The sequence below is a fragment of the Nannospalax galili genome, unplaced genomic scaffold, assembly GCF_000622305.1.
Source record: "Nannospalax galili isolate Female #2095 unplaced genomic scaffold, S.galili_v1.0 scaffold889, whole genome shotgun sequence".
NCBI lineage: Eukaryota > Metazoa > Chordata > Mammalia > Rodentia > Spalacidae > Nannospalax > Nannospalax galili.
In genome coordinates, this window is record NW_008360167.1 from 1215113 (window position 1) to 1234320 (window position 19208).

The following is a 19208-nucleotide window of genomic DNA, read 5'->3' on the forward strand; positions in this document are numbered from 1 at the left end:
ATGTCTCTACTTCCCAAGGACTAGAATTACAGGTGTACACCAGCACAGCAGTTAGGTTGTCTTTTTATTGACTTTTATGATTCACCGGCGGCGGGGGGTGGGGGGATAAAACCTTTGTTCTGTAGAAGGAATTAGAGACTTTCAGAAGGTTTAAAGAAGCAGAGGCATGGTGGCCAAGACCTGTAATCCTAGCACTTGGGAGACTGAGACAGATAGATCAGAAAGTTAGGATCATCCTCAGATACACAGCAAGTTTAACACCAGCCTGGCCTATCTCAAAGCACAGTATTTTAGTTGAAAAGCTTTTTTGAATCTTTCTGATGTTTCTGATTAATAAATAAAAGAATGAGACTCACTTAGTACTTTAAGTCCAAAACGTCCCTGAAATGGTGTCATTTTCCTTTTCCCAATGTAGAACCTGGCACCAGCAGGTGAGTTTGCTCTCATAATAGACGTAAACAAGCAGCCAGTTTGTGTGTGTCTTCTTCCAAGATTACATGCAGCAGAAGGTGTAAGGTATGGTACCCAAGGTCATTTAACTTGGAAACAAATCTTTATGTGGAAGGCCTGCTGCAGGGAACTGAGTGAGTCACTCCGCAGTTGTACTGAAGGGTGTAAGACGCCCACACCCTCCATAGACTGAGGGAAGTGGTCTGTTGCTTGCCAGAAACATCTGTAAATGAAAATTTTAAAAAAGAAACCTATCCCATATCCTCAATACCAGTTGTCACAAGTGCAGGCCTGTGTGGTGACTCTGGAATCTGGGCAGAAGTCAGCACCCTCTGCACCATTGCTTGACTGGCAGTCTGCCCTGCTGTAGCTACATCCTACCTATGGCAGCTGGTGCCCATATTTAAGACTGTTCTGTATTACATGACAGTAACACTGGTGGTCATCTTCTTTGTGCTCAGGCTTCCTTTTGTTTTTGTTCTGTGCTTTGAGAAGGGTTAACTATGTAGTCCAGGCTGATCTCACACGCAGTTCTCTCTTGGTCTCCTGAGTTCTAGTATTACAGGCAGATGTGACCTGAAAATTCTACCGTTTTAAAAGAATACTGTTTAGAGACCTTTTTTTTTTTTTTTTTAATTCAGAGAATTCTGCAACCATCACTTGTCTAATTTTTGGACGTTTTCACCCTCCCCCCAAAGTTCTGTATACATCAGCGGTCATGCTTTGCCCTAAATGCCCAGCCCTGCCCAGGCCACAAACCACTAACTGCACTATGTCTGGAGTTGGCAGGTCTGAATACTGTCATATAAATGAGTCTTTTTTGTGTCTGACTTCCTTCACCTAGTATTTTCATGTTACATTGTAGTCCACTATATGAATGCCAAATTTTGCTTACGGATATTTGAGTTTCCAATTTTGGGCTGTTTTGAACAAAACTGTGGCCACATACATGTTTTTATGTGCCCACATGCTTTCTCTTGGCAACTCTGTACAGTGTCTGAGGAACTGCCAGAAGGAAGTGCCTTTACCACTTCACATCCCCATGAGCAGTGTGTGAGCATCTGTTTCTCCACATCCCGTTTACTACTTGTTCTGCTCTTTGGACTTTCACCATCATAAACGGCTAAATTTATACATTTTGTAGGGAGGGCTTTATATTTAACTGTTATAGTTTCTGATATTTGTCTTTTCATAGGTAGCAATTACCAGAAAGAGGGATTTAAACTAAACCTAGAAGCATCACTCCCTGGCTACTCGGCTACTATGCCATGAATGTGGCTTTTCACTGTGTATTCAATTTGGTGGTATACCTTGGAAGTACAGGCAGCTCACAGAATCAGGCTTGGAAGGGATGGTAGGAGGCCTGTGGTCCTACCCATTCCCACCACACCAGTCTTCTCTGTGCCCTCTTTTAAGATCAGATCATTCATGTTAAGCCCTAATTATCAAAGGGTTTTACTATAAACATTCAAAATCCACTTGCTTTGGGAATTGTGGCTTGGTCCCTAGACTCATTCTCTGGAGGCACAGGGAACGGGTTTAGTTTCCCTCCTTGCCCTCTGCCCCCAGCTGTTTTGTTTCAGATCTTCACTCAGAGTTGTTCAAACAGATACTGATTTGCAGATCCTTTTTCCAAATAGGACAACTTTCTTTGTTCGTGGACATCCTACTTTTAAACTTTTGCCTTTGAACTAAATATGTTGATCGAATCACATTTATCACCTTTTTTATAGGGTTAGAATATTTCTGTGGCCTAACTCATGTTTCAATCCTATTCACTGTTGAACACATGAAGTCATTACAGCACACCCATCCCTTCAAGTTTGTTTGTTTGTTCTTGCTCTCTCTTCAACTGGTAGTACAGCTACATGGTACATTAGAAATGTGTAGCTAGGTATTTGATACTGCGTGTTCTTCCCACTCCTGTTCCCCAGGTATCAGTTCTTTCCAGAGGTAGTAGTTCCTCCTGCTGCTGAATCCATTGTATGGACTTGCCACATTTTGTCTAACTGGCAATGGACATTTAGATTGTTACGCATTTCTTGATTCTCTGAATCTTGTTATTATGTTGTGTAGAAGTCTTATGTTGGTATTTCATTTCTTTTGGGGACCTTGTGTGAACTGCCTTAGTCATATGGTAAATTTTTATTTAATGTTTTGTGTTTTTCAGGTGGCTATGCCATTTTAAAGGACCTGTGCAATGTGTTGAGTATTATAATTTCTCCACGTCCTTTGAATTAGGTTGTTTGTCTTCCTGTTCAGCTTTAAGAGTTTATACATTCTGGAATCACTTCTCAGTCTTCTGGGTAAAATCAAGTGTAGTATTTGTTATCGATTGTATATTCTTGTCACAAGTCTTATCAGATCTATGACTTGAAAATAATTTCTTCTTGGGGCTGGAGAGATGGCTCAGTGGTTAAGAGCACTGACTGCTCTTGCAGAGGACACAGGTTCAATTCCCAGCACCCATATGGCAGCTATGAACCTTCCTTAACTCCAGTTCCAGGGGAATCCAAGGCCCTCTTCTGACCTCCGTGGCATTGCATGACGGGTGCATTCGCATGTAGACAATACACTCATACACATAAAATAAAAATAATAAAATATTCAAAAAGAAAATTTCTGTCACTTTTATTTATTTTTAAAGATTTTATTTTTAGTTATATATATATATGTATGTGTATATGACTGTATATGCCCATGAGTACTGGAGCCCACAGAGGCCAGAGGTGTTGGATCCTCTGGAGCTGGAATTACAGGTGGTTGTTAGTCACCTGACATGGGTGCTAGGAATTGAACTCGGGTCCTTTGGAAGAGCAGTACATGCTCTTAACCACTGAGCCATCTCTCCAGCCTGTGTTTTTTGAAGTTGAAATGGTGAATAATGAAAAGTTTAGTATGTTTCTTTCTTGTGTCTTAATGCTGTTGTTGTTAGACCTGAGGGTTTCTTTGTTTCTGTTTTTGTTTTTTTGCCTAATCACAAAGATTTTTCTCCTATGTTCGTTAAGTTTGATGCAGGCCTATTTAACCTTTGGTCTGCAGTCCACATGTGTCCCAGTATAGCTATGAATGTGACCCAACACATTCATAGATAGCCATATGACAGTACAGTGTCAAAGGTTGGGCATCCTTGTTGGTTTTGGTTCTTACTGTTTAGGTCTGTGCCCATGTTAGTGCATCTGTGTGTGGTATGGTATCTAAATGCATCTTTGATATGTTAAGATTCAGTTGTTCCTGATCACCTGTTCAGAGGTCTGTCCTTCCTGCAGTGGTTCCTTTGCTGAAAATCAGTTGACCATAACATAAGAGCTTATCTCTGCACTCTCAATTTTGTATTGACTGACATATCTGCATCCCTGTTTTTTCAATAGCTTTTGTCTCTTATGGTCCATTGCATTTCCATAGAAGTTTAAGGTCAGCTCATAAATTTCTTCAGAAAGGTTCGCTGAGATTTTTTAGGTTTATGGATAATCTATAGATTAATTTGGGGAGCCTTGCCATGCTAACAGTTTTGAGTCTTCTAACCCACATAAGTGGAATGTCTCATTTATTTAGGTTTGTAATTTCTCCCAGAAATGCTTTATAGTTCTCAGCATGTAAACTAACACCTCTGTTAACTTTATTCTGAAATGTTGTTCCTTTTGATGTTGTTGTGAATGAAAGTGTTTCCTTAATTTTGTTTTCAGATTTCTGATAGCTAAAACACGGGAATACTGATTTTTTTTTTTTTTAACTGCTTAAATAATCTGCAACCTGGCTGGACTTGCAGTTCAAGTACTGCTGTTTGGATGCTTTAGTATTTTCTTTAGACAGGGCCATGCCATTTGCAAATAAAAAGATTTTACTTCTTTCTTTCCAGTCTAGATTCCTTTTTTTTCTTTGTGTGTGTGAGTATATTACCTGCATGTGTCATGCACTACAGGGCCTACAGAGGTCAGAAGAAGGTATTGAGTACCCTGGAAATGGAGTTACAGACATCTGTTAGCTGCCCTGTGGGTGCTGGGAATCGAACCCAGGTCCTCTGCAGGAGCAGTCAGTGCTCTTCATTGCAGAGCCGTTTCTCCAGCCCCTCTTTCAGATTCTTTGTACATACACATGCATACACTTGGAGCACATTTGGTTTTATCCTTAAATTTTTTATCTTGGAAGTCAACCCATTTGAGAATTAATGCAGAGAGAAAGTTGTTACCTGCCTATCACATCTCCCTCAGTGTCCTTTTGGTACTTGGGTGCTTTGATTTTATAATATAGTCGTCTCGTAGTTTTACATGAGTTGTTTTTGTTGTTTTGTTTTTGAGATGGTGCCTCACTATGTTGCCCAGGCCTGACATGATCTTTTCATGGTCCTGTTGATCCTCTTGCCTTAGCCTGACTAGCTTCTAATTGTTGTTCAATTGTTTCTAATTGTCTAATTGTTGTTGATTTCATTTGTTCTAACCTTTTTTTGCCATAATAGCCCAGGCTAGCCTCAAGCACACTGCAGTCCTCTTCCCTCAGATTCCTAAGTGTTGGGATTATAGATACAAACTACCACATCCAGCCTTTTTCTGACACCTCTGTAATTTAAGAAATGAAGATTTCAGGCCCTTTTCTCAATGAGGAAACTGAGACAAAGAGCTTATGGCTTGAGAGACAACTAGTAAAGAGAAGATCTGACACTGGCTCAGGTCTTAGGACTCCAGGCTTAGAGGCTCCCCTCCCCCATAGATCAAATTGCTACTTTCTGTGTACATAGTGCTCAGCTCCCTGCTAATCATCCTTTTGATTGATTTGGCCCATATTGCTGTTATTTGGGTTGTGCCAGCTATTTGGCTACTCCTAGATGTTCATGATATAGAAATTCTCTTGCTCTCCAATTCTCCAAGACATTGATATGCAAAATGTGAAGAATGACCGTGGCCAAAGCCAGAGACACAACAGCTGCTTAGTGTTTGTTAGTGCAGGATGCACCACTCAGCAAAGGCTTCTTTGTGTCTTGGGATAATATTAGTGTACAGTTGCCCTGACTGGTGATGGCTCTTTCAACCCATAAAACTGAACCTTGCTTTCAGATGTGGAATGTTTTATCCTTTTGTTCAACTGAAAGTGTAAGTGTACTCCACTACACATGGTGCTAGTCAATGACCACATCAACTAGGAAAACAGGACCAACGTGGAGCAGCCTAATTCCCTTACTGTGCTGGTTGGAATTTACTAATCTTACTAATCTTTGACTTTCAAATGTCTGCAGATGAACAGATTGATCATCAGTTCTAAACTTTACAGGTCAACACTGTTAAACTCACCAGTTTGCAAACTTATCTTTCTGAAAGTCAAAATGTTTCCTAACATGCTCCTTTTCTCCAGAATTTTGGTTTAAGATCCCTGGGGGCCTTGGAATCTAGTTTACCATATCTAAAGGAGCAGATAATCTGCTTTGCCTGACTTGAGCGACAGTTCACCTCTACCAAACTTGCTTATATAAAAAGTCAATTAGTATTTATTTAAAATGCAAACGACTAGACCTCTCTCTGAGAGATTGCGGTTCTGGGTTATCTCCCTTCCCTTTGGCACATTTTTATGATGATCAAGTTTAAGAAACACTGTTTTGGGCTAGAGAGATCATTCAGTGCTCAGAAATGCTCACTATGCAGTCATGCCTATCAAAGTTTGGATCCCAGCACTACCTCAACAAGCTGGATGTCCCTCACACACCTGTAATACCGGCTCTGAGGAGGACAGATTCCTGGGACTTCCTGGCTTCCAGCCTAGATGAGGAAATAGGAGCCCTAGGTTTAGGAAGAGGCTCTGCCTCAAAGGAATAGATGGAGAGTGATGGAGGAGGACTCCTGATGTCCTCTTCTGGCTTATATATGTGCACTGTTTATGCCATACTCAGCTCTATTTTGATGAACTTTTTCTTATCCACCAGTGTCAGCTTCCATCCCTGAACTCATACTTCAGTGGTCTGCTTGCTCTGAGTATAGTTAGAAACGCCTTTGGGCTTTCATGTTTTGTAATACTTCAGTCATTGGGCATTTCTCAAGGTGCCCTGCAGCTCTTTGGTGTCTGTCTTTGAATAAAAAGTGCCCTTCTGCTCTAATTGAGGGATGGTGTCAATAGCTCATCACTTTAATTAGCTATTTTATCTACCTCTTCTTTTTCCAAAATTACCGACAGGTGTCAATTGAGAATCTCGTTCTGGAGATGTGTCAGACTAAGGTTTGGCTACCACCTGGGGAAATTCCCAGCACCTTCTATTCCTTAGGGTCTTGTAGTAGCTTTGGGCCCTATCCTACAGCAGCATTCCTCCATCACAAATACATTACCACAGTTACATTGTCCACAGGTTCCTTCAACTACATCTCAACTATGTAATTAGAGAGGACTCTGGGGGCTTGCAGGCTGCCTTGTCCTATGGGTAGCTATGTCTCTGGCTACAGGTCACTCTGACAGGCTCTCCTGTTTTTCCAGGTGGCAGATCATTTGGTTTCTTCAGACTCTGTTTCCTCCACCAGTAGTTTCTTGAGCTTGAATTCTACTCCGTGTAATGAGCAAAGTGTGCACCTGTTGAACAAGAGCATACAAACAGGTAAAATCCTTTGCATGTAAACTTTTTCATTGAGGGGCTGAGAGACGGCTCAGCAGTTAAGAACACTGGTTGCTCTTGCAGAAGGCCCAGGTTCGAATCCCAGCACCCACATGGCAGCTAACAACTGTCCGTAACTCCAGTCCCAGGGGATCTGACAGCGTCTGACCTCTGTGGGCATTGCATGATACTGGTGTGCTTACCTACGTGCAGGCAATGCACGCATACACACACACAAAACTTTTTCATTAAAATAAAAATGTCTCTTAAACATAAAACATATTCAATCTCATGATAAAGGAAATAAAGATCAGAAGTGCTTGCATATCCAGATGCTGTTTTTTCCACCTACAAATTGCAAAAATCCAAGTTTATGAGCAAGAATTTACGGAAATGAGCATTTACATAGTGGGGGTATAAATGACATAGCTCCTATGAGAAGCAATTTGTAGTTCCTAGCAAATGTACTTTGACCCAGCACTTTTGCTTTTGGAATTTGGCCAGTAGATATGCTTGGATATGCATAAAATAGCAGGTGTAGCCTGGCATGGAGACACAGGCCTTGAATCCCAGCACTTGGGAGGCAGAGGCTGACCTGTGAGATCTCTGAGATTGAGGCCAGTCTGGTGTACATAGCAAGTTCCAGGCCAGCTGGGGCCACAGTGAGACCCTGTTTTAAAAACAAAACAAAAAAATTGACAACTATGAAAAGTATTAATTAAAGCCAACTTGGGTGGCCATTAATAACAATGATAAAATGAATTATTGTACTTTCATATGAAGAAGTTCAGTGTAGAATGAAGAAGTTCTCTACTAATATTGAAAAATCTCCAAATCAAAGTTCAGAACAGCACATAACATATGAAAATAATAATAACACATGAAAAATTCCGGAGAATTGTAATATTCTCCGGAATCATGGGTTGTGCACAGAGTGATGTGACTGGAGACTAGGGGTGGGAGGAGGATTTTCAGTTTTTGCCTGGAATTTTATTTTATGCAACAAAATGAATGAATCTCCTTTTCCTTTTTCCCCTCAAGCCTTGGCAACACCTCTATCAACTCTTCCTTATTGATGTTCTTGCCAACAGGTCTGGGTTTACTTGCTCTCTTTCCCCTGGGATCAGAACTGAACCCTTGAGTTCATTCAGTCTCTCTCTTTCTCCCTCTCTCCCCCTCTCCCTCTCTCTCTCTTTCTCCCTCCCTCCCTCCCTCTCTCCCTCTAATAATCAAAAGAAATTTAAAATCATAATACACTGTCCAAAATGTAATAATCAGAAAATGTCTTTAAAATCATAAAACCAATGTTCCCTCAAAGTGAAAAGTAACAACTATTTTAAAAGATCTCTCTCTCTCTCTCTCTCTCTCTCTCTCTCTCTCTCTCTCTCCCTCCCTCTCTCTCCCTCTCCCTCTCTCTCATCTGAGCCCGCTTAGAGACTAAAGCCCTCTTTCTTCTCGTATTCCCTTCTTCCTTTCCTCTTTCTGCATCTTTCCATCTCTTCCATGCCTGCCTTCCCACCCCCAGATGTGTCTGTGATCTTTCCCACAGGTAACTTTGAGATTATGACTGGTACCAAGAAACATACCCGGGATGTTGGGGTGACTTTCCCAACTCCGAGCTCTAGTGAGGCCAGATTAGAAGACAGTGATATGACTTCATGTCCAGAAGAAAAAGTCCAAGAGAAAATGTTCTTTATCAGTTATCTTGGTAACAAAAAGTTACAGAAGGACAAGCCCAAATCCTGTAAAGGTTGGTTTCTTTTTATTTTGAAACTCAGTCTTTTGTTTGTTTGTTTGTTTGTTTGGTCTTTTTGAGACAGAGTGTTGCTATCTGTTCCCCAAATGGCCTGGAACTCACTATGTAGATCAGGCTACCCTTGAACTCACAGAGATTCACCTGCCTCTGCCTCCCAAGTGCTGCACCACCATGCTTGGTTGAAGCTCAGTTTCTATTTTGAGGTAACAGAGAAACTAATGCATTAAGTCTCTTGCAACACTAAAATTTTTTGTCTCTAAATGACTCTGTTAACTCCACCTGCCCCTAGCTACCACATTGGTAGGTTTTGAAAGTAACTAGAACTTCATTTAGAGAGTCCTTCTACAGTTACAACAGACTTAAGGGCACCCTAGGGGGCGTCTACCCCAACAGATGAATCACCTTCTAGTCAGTATTTTTGATAGGAGTTGAATGGGGTTATTAAAAAACAAAGCTTGCTGGGTGTGGTGGCACATGCCTGTAGTCCCAGCACTTGGGAGGCAGAGGCAGGCGGATCTCTGTGAGTTCAAGGCCAGCCTGGTCTACAGAGTTCCAGGACAGATGGGTTACAGAGACACCCTGTCTCAAAAAGACCAAAAACAAACAAACAAAAACCAAAGCTCTTCTTCCTTCTTACAAATATTTTCTGTAGGGGTCTCATGGTTTGTTCCTGTGGAATATGTGAAGTCTGCATCTAAGAAGGAAAACCTGCCCAACGTTTATGTCCCTGGCATCACCTGGTTTGAACCAGTAACCAGAACCAAACCTTGGAGGGAGCCACTGAGGGAACAGAACTGGCAAGGACAGTGCACGGATGGTTGGTGGTCGCTGGGAGGCCCAGGTGGAGATGGTGGCTGTGTCCCACCGAGGCCATTTGTGAGAGCAACCCTGCAGGTATAGTGATACCCTGTTGACTTTAACCATATGTTTATGTGGGGGCATGTGTGGGTGGCATACCAAAGTTTTGTCAGTGTGCAGTCCTCAGGAGAAGGGAGGGCGCTGTGACCCTGCTCAGTGGTGTGCAGGTTCCTGCATGCGAGCTGGCAGAGGCATTTGGTCAGCATTGTGTATGTGACTGTTTAGGTGTCCCCTGTTCCAGTTTAACGCACATTCGAAGGCACAGTCTCTCCGTGTGTGTGGGTGTGTGGGTGTGTGGGTGTGTGTTTGTTCCCACAGATCCTCCCAATCTGGGGGCAGGTGCTGTTTTCTGGGCACCTGGAGTGTAGACTCTGTTGTTAATGTGAACTAGGGGCTTTTTCTCTTCCTTAGGAAGCTCTTCAGCTTCACAGGCCTGACTTCATCTCCCGCTCTGGGGAGCGGATAAAGCGCCTAAAGTTAACAGTCCAGGAGAGGAAGCTGCAGAACATGTTCCAGAGTGAGCGGGATGTTCTGTTCAATGTACACCCCCTGCGTAGGAGAGGTATGCTGTCAGATCACCTTCCTATGAGTGGATGCTGCTGTGCTGGAGAGCACTGCTGGATACCAGGCCAGAGTGGTCGTGCCTGGATATGGTTTGCTTGCTGAGACTCAGATCTCCTTAGCTAGTAATCTGGCCCAATATACCTAGTTCTCTGCACATATGAGATGTAAGTAAGCCTAGTTCCCTAACCCTGTCACTGCATCTTCAGGAGAAGCTTCAGTAAGAATGAGTCTAAACCAGCTCTGCATTTGTGAGCAAGCTGGTTTCAGAAATGTGATATAGTAATAGTGATAAACATGGAGTCCCAAGGCCTGGCCCAGACATTCACAAAATCTCAGGAAGGTGCTGCTAATACATTTTATTCACAGGGAGATTAAATATCTGGTCCAAAGTCACATACCTTCTTAGAGCCAGGATTTGGGGCTGGTTCCCTGTCTGTTTGCTTAGCAGTTGCACTAAGCATAACAGCTCAATAAAATAGCACAGAAAAGCTTTGAAAACTATAAAGTGCTACCAAAAACTGTCATCACAGCCTCACCTATAAACTGGTCAGTAGTTCATTTCACACTGTGGTCTGTGCCACAGCAGTTTTAAGCTGTTGTCACAGTCCACCTTGTACAGTCCTGACTTTGACCTTGGTCATTGTACATTGCTCACTACCCAGTACTCAGGCTAGGAGCACAAGGTCCAGCAGCTCCCTTGCACAGCTGTGTGGTACAACACCTTTCCTTACTAAGTTACTATCCACTAATAAAGCACTTTTCTTGTCTAGTCTTCCTGGCTCCCCAGAACAAGCCTATTGGAAAGAAGGAAATGATTCAGAGGTCCAAACGGTAAGACCAAAAGAATAAGAGTAATTACAAAACTGTCTCAAAACAAAAACCCAAAAACAAAATCGCAAATTTCCAAAGTATGTGTAGTTTCAGGCCACTGCTGTCACTTGTGGGCTTTAAAAATAAATTCTTTTGCCTTTATGATTGTATATGCTTTTATATGCATAGAATATTTCTTGTTACAAAAAATGATAATAGTGATTGTCTTTAGTTGATAAGAATTGTGTGGGTGTAGGGATTAGGAGAGAGACCAGACTTTCATCACAGACTTTGACTTTGGCTCTTGTGTTCCTGCAAACATTATCTATTCACTAATGAATTAGTTTGATATATGCATATATTGATCATGAGGAAGCTGTGGAAAACTAAGTTAAGGGCTATTTTTTAGGGTCTTCTTGGAAACTGACTTTAGTAAGAAAGTCTTGTAGTCAGGATGGCACTCCTGAAGTATGGGTTGTTCCTGTTGCTAGTTTGGTTGGTTTTTTTGAGACAGGGTCTCACTATGTAACCCTGGCTGGCCTGGAAATTGCTATGTAGATCAGGCTGGCCTTGAATTCACAGAGATCTACTAGCCTCCCAAGTGCTGCAATTAAAGGTGTATATCACCATACCTAGCAGGAATGGTTCTGTGTGTATGTCTCTCTGTGTGTGCGTGCGTGCGTGTGTGTGTGTGTATTGACTCCTGGGCTTCACATCTGCTAGGCAAGTACTGTACCATTGAACAACCCCCCTAGCCCAGTGATTCTTGAAAAGAAGCTTATCTCATGAAGGTGAAGCATCCCCCTTGAGCTCTTGTTCTTGCTGTCCTTGAGTAAACCTTTAAAGGTCAATTGGGAGGATTCTTTTTTTTTTTTTTTGGGGGGTTTAGAAAATAACATTTGTTGGAATCTTGAACATTTTGGATAAAAATGACAAAAAATATGGACACATTTCAGGTTGGGATGATATGAGGAGTGATAACTTACAGAATTAACAGTTATCACTGTTATACAGGGGGAAGTTATACAGGGTTCAATTTACGACAGCTAATTGTATTATCACCTCAGCAAAAATAATCCTTGTTGCAAGAGACTGTGAAGTTTTTCCTATAGGAAGACAGGCCACAGTATCCTCTGCAAAACTGATACTTCCAATACAAATACACATGTACGCGTTGACTAGCTTCCCGTCTTCTATAGATTTCCCACTTTATTCATTTTTGTTTGACTTTTGTTCACTTTTTTTCTCAACTGGTTCCTTTTCAAGGAAGTGACTTTCTATTTGAGGATCATAGAGTTGAAAGGTAGAGAGGGAGCATTAGCTCCCTATACTCCTGTCCTGACAAAGACTAGGGTCTCTGCCCCCTACGTCCCTCATCATTCTCCCTCATCATCAAGCTCTGCTGGAGGCATGCAGAATTCTCGGTGAAGAGAAATGCTTAGGGGAGGAGAGCTTCACTCTTCTGTGTAGTGTTTGTTCCCTTGTCCTTAAGGAGAGGCCTCTGTCTTCCCTGCACAGTTTCTCACAGGGCCTCTGCTTTATTTTCAGTGACTTTTGTTTTTTAGATCGTAGAAATGTTTGGAAAACACAGAGAAAAGTAGAAAGAATAAAATAAATATTGCTCATAATTCTTCCTTCTAAATACACTAACCCTGGTCTTGTTTCTAGATGGAGTAGGGATTTTCAGAGATCTGTTGAGCACATTTTTCTAAATGATCAACTGTATGTTAGATTTGTATACTGCTGTATCTCACTTAGTATTATATTATTATATTATGAACATTTATGACATGCCATTAAACATTGTTTGAAATATGTTATGCTTATAATAATTCCATTATATTCTGTAATCTGTTTTTTGTTGATAATTTAGACTATTTGTAATCAGCTTAATTTTCAAACACATTTGATCATGCTCCTTTCAACTTCAAGTCAGTGGCTTCTAACCCTGGATAGGACAGAGCCTAGTTTTCCAAATGACTTCAAGACCCTCTGCAGCCCAACCTCACCCTCACCTCACCTGCTTCCACGATCCCCTGCACCACTGCTTCTGCAGACCTGACCCATTACAGTGCTACCAGCTGGGGACCAGCTCTTCAAACATACACGCCACAAGTGACATTTCACATTCAAACCACAACATCCAACAGAGAATTAATGTCTAGAACCTATAAAGAACTCCAAAAAACTAAAAACATCAAAAGAATCGACCAATCAATAAATGGCCTAATGAACTGAATAGACAGTTCTCAAATAAATATAAATGACCAATAAATATTTGAAAAACTGTTAAATATCTTTAGCCATCATGGCTAAATGATTTGATTTGAAATGTAAATCAAAATGCCTTTGCCATCTCACACCAGTCAGAATGGCTGTCATTAAGAAAACAAATGAGAGCAAATGCTGGTGAGGATGTGGGGAAAATGAAACTCTGTATACTGTTATAAGGAGTATAAACTGCTACAGCCACTATGGAATCAATATGGAGATTTCTGAAAGCATTAAAAACAACTACCACATGACCCAGCTGGCCCACTCTTGGGTATATGCCTGAAGGACTCTTAAGTTAACATATCACAGAGAGACTTGCACATCTACAGTTACTGCAACACCAGTCACAATAGCCAAGTATTCAGCCTAGGTATCTATCAACAGGTAAATGGATAAAGAAAATGTGGTACATATACACAAATTTTATTCAGTTGTAAAGAAGACTGAAATGATATTTGCAGGAAATTGGATGGAATTAGAGTTCATTGCTTTAAGCAAATAAGCTGGGCTTGGAAAGACTTTTTCTTTCATCAGTGGAATATATATAAAGTAAAAAGGGAGCCATGGTGTAGGAGGGGTTTGGGGGGAAATAAGAGAGATTAAGGAGTGTATGTGTCATGAAAAAAGAAGGGGGAGGATTTTTTAGAGAAAAGGGACCAGCAAGTGTGTGGGGGAGGATGGGGGAGGGCAATGGGGGGGCAGATAAGAAAAAAATATATGTGTGAAACTGTCACATTTAAGTCTGTTTCTTTGCATGCTAGCCGAAAAATTAAAGAATACGGTAATAAGCTGGATATAGTGGTGCATACCTATATAATCCCAGTATTTGGGAGGCTGAGGCTAGAGTACATAGTGAGTTCCAGACTAGCATGGGCTACAATCAGTATATCCTGATACATACATATATAGGAGTATATGTGCACTTGTGTGTGGTACACAACAGTAATGCCTGTTCGTTATATTCAACATTAGAGTTTTACATATGGAGTAAACACCAAATTCACTCCCACTCCCTTTACCCCACTCTTCCCCAGAACAAGCATTATTAGCAAGGTTTTGCGTCATTTGTCTCTCTTCAGGATTGTGAGCACCTCAAGCCAGGTTCTCTGTATTCATATGTCTAACAGGACACTAGATGCACACAGGGCTTGGCTCCGCCTAGAAGCTCCACCTAGACAGTGTAGTGCCTAGGGGTATGGGGAGAGTAATCGAGTCCCTTCGTGCCCAGTAACCCTCTGCTTTCTGTCTTTTCACTGGTGCCATTTCTAAGGATTTATGAGCAGCTTCCAGAGGTAAAGAAGAAGAGAGAAGAGGAGAAGAGGAAATCAGAGTATAAATCCTACCGGCTACGAGCTCAGCACTATAAAATGGTCAGTTGAGTTGATACTCTTGTCTATACCCGGTGGATAGGGTGCATGGGCAGACAGAGAAATGGAGAGAAACAGTCTGACTAACCACATTTGAGAAGTGGAGTGAGTGTGTACTGACATTTCAAACATTAGGCAGCTGTGATTAGGCTTCAAATCAGGTCCAGCTCCTTAGCTGGAAATGCCCAAGTTGTCTTCCCTGCACTTGCAAGGAAACCAAATTTCACACATAGGTGATTAGCAACCATGGTAGAAACATAAATATCAGTATTGTAAGTCTCAAATGGTGATTTTAGTTCCCTCATGGAAAGTCAGATGCCTCTAGAACTATTTAAATAAACAAGATGGTGTCTGTGTAGCCAGGGAGTTTCTGCATGGGAGTGAGAGGCCAGACAGTGTAGTCTGTGGTTCTTGCAAATCCAAGAACCTCGCAGAGGCTTGAAGGGCAGCATCCTTCACAGTTCTTGTTTCCCACTGTTTCAGTTTGCTTTTTTTTTGCTATAATAAAAGAATCTGATCAACCCAGCTTGGGAGCAAAGGTTTTATTTCATCTTACTCTTCCAAGTGACAGTCCATCATCACTTAGGGAATTCAGTGCAGAAACTCAGGGTAGGAACCAGGAGGTAGGAACTGAAGCAGAGACCATGGAGGAACACTGCCTACTGACTTGCTTTCCCTGGCTTGCTCAGTTACTTTTGTTATACAACCCAGGCATATCCGCCCGGGCCTGGCACAGCCCACAGTGGACTGGACCCTCCTGCACCAATTAACAATTAAGAAAATGCCTCAGAGATATGGCCATAGTCTACTGTGATTGAGACAATTCCTCAACTGAGGTTTCCTTTTCCCAGGTATCTCTAGTTTGTGTCATGTTGACAAAAACTAACCAGCATACCCTTCAGGTCTCTTCACTACACCTCAGAGGACTCTGAGAGTCAGAAGCCAAAGACAAGATCAGACTGGTGTGGGTTGGTGTACTGTCTCTGGAATGCCCAGAAACCTGAGTGTTGGGGTTGGGGAGAGACCCCAAACTCTGAATGCCTACCCCCTGCTGTGTTAGCATCACACACCAACCCTCACTGTGCTAGCGTGCTGGGTTAGTCAGTCTGTCAACATTCTAGATTTTCTATAAATAACAGGTACTGCTTACAGATCATCTTTCCTCAACATTTCAGGAAATACTTTCTTCCTAATTGCCATAGTGTCTGTAGTTAAGTAATATAAACAAGATGTAGGGAGAGCCACCTGGGGTTTCTTCTGTAACACGACTGGGGTAAAGACACCAACTGCTTCTGATGGTAATGCACCTGACTTTCTTTTCTGTATTTCTTTTCTTCCACAGAAAGTGACCAATCAACTCCTTGGGAGGAAAGTTCCCTGGGACTGACAAGATTATTTTCCTCAGAGTTTTGTAATTATTTTTTTTGTGCGCCTGAAGAAGCCTAGTCCTTACTTTAATGGATATGACTTAACAAAACTTCCTCTTTGTTCATTAGTAACTTTGGGGTCTGGGGCAGTGATTCGAGTGGCTGATGGTTTGGAAGCAGTCCTTTCTCCATCAAGCCTTTGAGCATAGGGTCGGTCCTTACAATGGGACTCTCTTAATTCTAGCCAAGAGGGAGTTCATTTTTGTACGCGTTTTTATAGTTTTAGAAAATAAATTGCTTTTGATCGACTCATACTAAAGCAAGCAGAAGCAGGTTATTTCTTTCCCATCTGGAGAAGAACCTAGAGCTGGGCAGTCTACCCTGATGTGTCAAAACTCATTGGAGGGAAATGGGCTGTAGAATGAAATGTGGCCTATCTCCTTAAAGAACAGAATGACATGACTGAGAGCCTTGGCATGGGCTTGGAGTATCTGGTCCATTTGCACTGGAGTGAGAGACTTCCAACACACACAGGCAGGCACAAGAGTCCCTTAACCTCTCTGCAGCTGTCCAGGGATTGGTTTTGGAGCCTAGGAGAAAGGCTACCAGCCTTCTTTAGTGGGTCTTCCTCTATTTACCTGTTTGCTAGATTAAAGTCTCAAACCATTCACCATCTCATATGAACCAATATTTATAACTTAGAGAATGACTTCTGGAAAACATACATTGATAAATGAGGTAATACCCGCACCACATTCATCTAGCACCTGGTCAGGGACAGTGGGGTTTCCTCCCTTGTGGCCTGGAATCACAACTAAGGCCCGAAACTGAGGAAAGAAGGTGCAGTAAGTACAGCAGACCCAGCCAGACCAGGGACTGCCCCAGCAGGCTTCTTGGAGGCAGCATAAGTGTGGACCTGCAGTCAAGTTGTGCAGTCCAGACTTGTGTCTGAACCCAGAAAGATGCCGAGTAGATGCACAGAAAAATGTCTTTCTTCAGACTGGAAAGATGGCTCAGTGCTTAAGACATGTTCTGTTTTTGCAGAAAACTACCGTTTAGTTCCTAGTACTACACCAGACAGCTCACAACAGCCTGTAACTCCAGCCCCAAAAGATCTGACAACTTTTTCTAGACTCCACTGGTGCCTGTGCTCTTATGCACACACCCACACACAGACATACACAAAATATCTTTTCCTTAATATCTTTAATAGTTTTTAATGAAATTTTTGTGATTTTCATACAGTATAATTTGATATTTAGATCCCCTCTCCTATCCCCACCTCCCATTATTGCCCCCCCCACTTAATGTTTCATATATATAATAAGGCCTGTAGTGTCTAATTTATATATAATACGGCCTGTAGTGTCTAATTTCTATCCTCGATGTCCTTCACTGTGGGTCTGTCCAGTAGAGCCTGGTTAACGTACCAAGAGTGCCATACTTGAAAGAGATTCTCTGCCTTTCCCAGCACCATCTGTTGATGCAGTTTCTTTAGGTGGGATTGGAGCATCTTACTGACTTCCTCATGTCTGTGTGGGATTTTCTTCTGGTTTGAGCTTGCATTGAACTTGTGTATGCAGACCCCATTGCTGTGAGTTCATATGAGTAACGCTGTCTGGAAAACTCTTGTTCCCTGTTCCACCACTCTGGCTCTTATCTTTGCACCCCTTCTTCTGCAGTGGTCCCTGAGCCTTGGGGGTGCAGGGGCAGAAGTGTGATACAGATGTCCTGTTCAGGGATAAGGGCTCTGCAGCCTCTTGTTCTCTGCATGTTGGTCAATTGTAGGTTTCTGTGTTAATCGCTGTATGTTGCATAAGGAAACTTCTCTTGTGAGAGTTGAGTGATCCATCAATCTATGGGTATAACAGTGTCATTAAGAGTCAGTTTAATACGATGACTATTTAGTGGAAAACTAGTATTAGGTTCTCCCTTGTCCTGTGACCTGTTTAACCTCAGATTCCTGAGCCTGATATAAGTGTTAGGTATGGACTCCGTCCTAGGAGAAGGACTTTAAATCCAATTAAAGAATGATTGGTTACTCCCATAATACTTGTACCACTGTTGCACCAGTGAACATATCTTTCCAGGCCATTTGTTATTGTGGTTTACAGGATTCACAGCTGGGTAAGGTTGATGATCTTTTTTATTTTTTTCCTCTGGTAGCTTGTATATAGCACCTTCTAGCACTGTGAACACTAGCCAGTAGATGAGGCTCTGAAGTCAGCACCAGCTTGATTTCTCTTTGTTCTACAGGTCATGTATGTAGTGTCTTCAGCAGTAGTGCCTTACCATTCAGTTCTGGTGGGAAACCAAGAGCAGGGGCAATGGACAATATTGTTTGAGGTTCTATGGGACCCCTGGTCAACAGCTTCTAGAGAGGGAATCAATTCCTGGCATTAAAGTTTTCTGTTGTGTTTTTCTTTGTTGTTGTTGTTGTTTTAAATTAGCTTATGATATGTAGAAAGGGTAATGTCCCCTGTTATGGGATAATTCCATTTACTATCTTTTCATCATGTGTGTGTATATACTTTAAGAAGCTTCTGTAACTGGATGTGGTGGAAGCAGAGGCAGATGGATCTGTGACATTGAGGCTAACTTAGTCTACATGGTGAGTTTCAAGCCTCTAGGCCTGCTGGGGCTACAGGGAGGTCCTGTCTCGAAAAGACCAAAAAAAAAAAAAAAAAAAAAAAATTGAAAAACAAACAAAAAAAACCCAACATTTCTTAAGTGGTAGGTTTCCATGTTACTATCCCTCCCTGTACTCCCTCCTCTTCCCTGCCCTCCCATTCCCCACCCCCATTTAAGCCTTCCTAGTCAAATGTTTCCCTTTTTCCCTTCCTGTCATTGCATTCTGCCACCCCTCCCAGGAAGTCTACCCCCATCCATCCACCCACCCACCCATGGCTATCTGTTAGTTTCTTGATCTCTCTGAATTTTCAAATTGAAACATGTTTATCTAAGATTTCAAAGCTAGCATTCAGCTTATGAGATAGCTCAGCTATGAGATAGAATGTGTGGCATTTGTCTTTCTGAGTCTGGCTACCTTGATTGGGACGATTGTTTCCAGTTCCATCCATTTACCTTCAAATTTCATTATTTCAGTTTTTAAGAGCTGAATAATATTCCATTGTGTATATGTACCACACCTTCATTATCCATTCATCAGTTGATGGACATTTAGGTTTTTTTCA

General features: G+C 41.9%; 1 protein-coding gene across 6 annotated transcripts in view; it reads left to right on the forward strand.

Annotated features, from left to right (window-relative positions):
* Positions 1-17305, forward strand: part of LOC103726557 (Alstrom syndrome protein 1 homolog) — a 153491-nt gene extending 136186 nt beyond the window's left edge. For all 6 annotated transcript variants that reach the window (XM_029559180.1, XM_029559182.1, XM_029559181.1 and 3 more), the window contains 7 exons: positions 6904-7021; positions 8568-8768; positions 9427-9668; positions 10044-10194; positions 10967-11027; positions 14551-14650; positions 15990-17305. In XM_029559180.1, coding sequence (XP_029415040.1) covers positions 6904-7021; positions 8568-8768; positions 9427-9668; positions 10044-10194; positions 10967-11027; positions 14551-14650; positions 15990-16034 — 918 coding nt within the window. In that variant the 3' untranslated portion in view covers positions 16035-17305. The remainder of the gene's footprint in view (positions 1-6903; positions 7022-8567; positions 8769-9426; positions 9669-10043; positions 10195-10966; positions 11028-14550; positions 14651-15989) is intronic.
* Positions 17306-19208: the final 1903 nt, after the last annotated feature.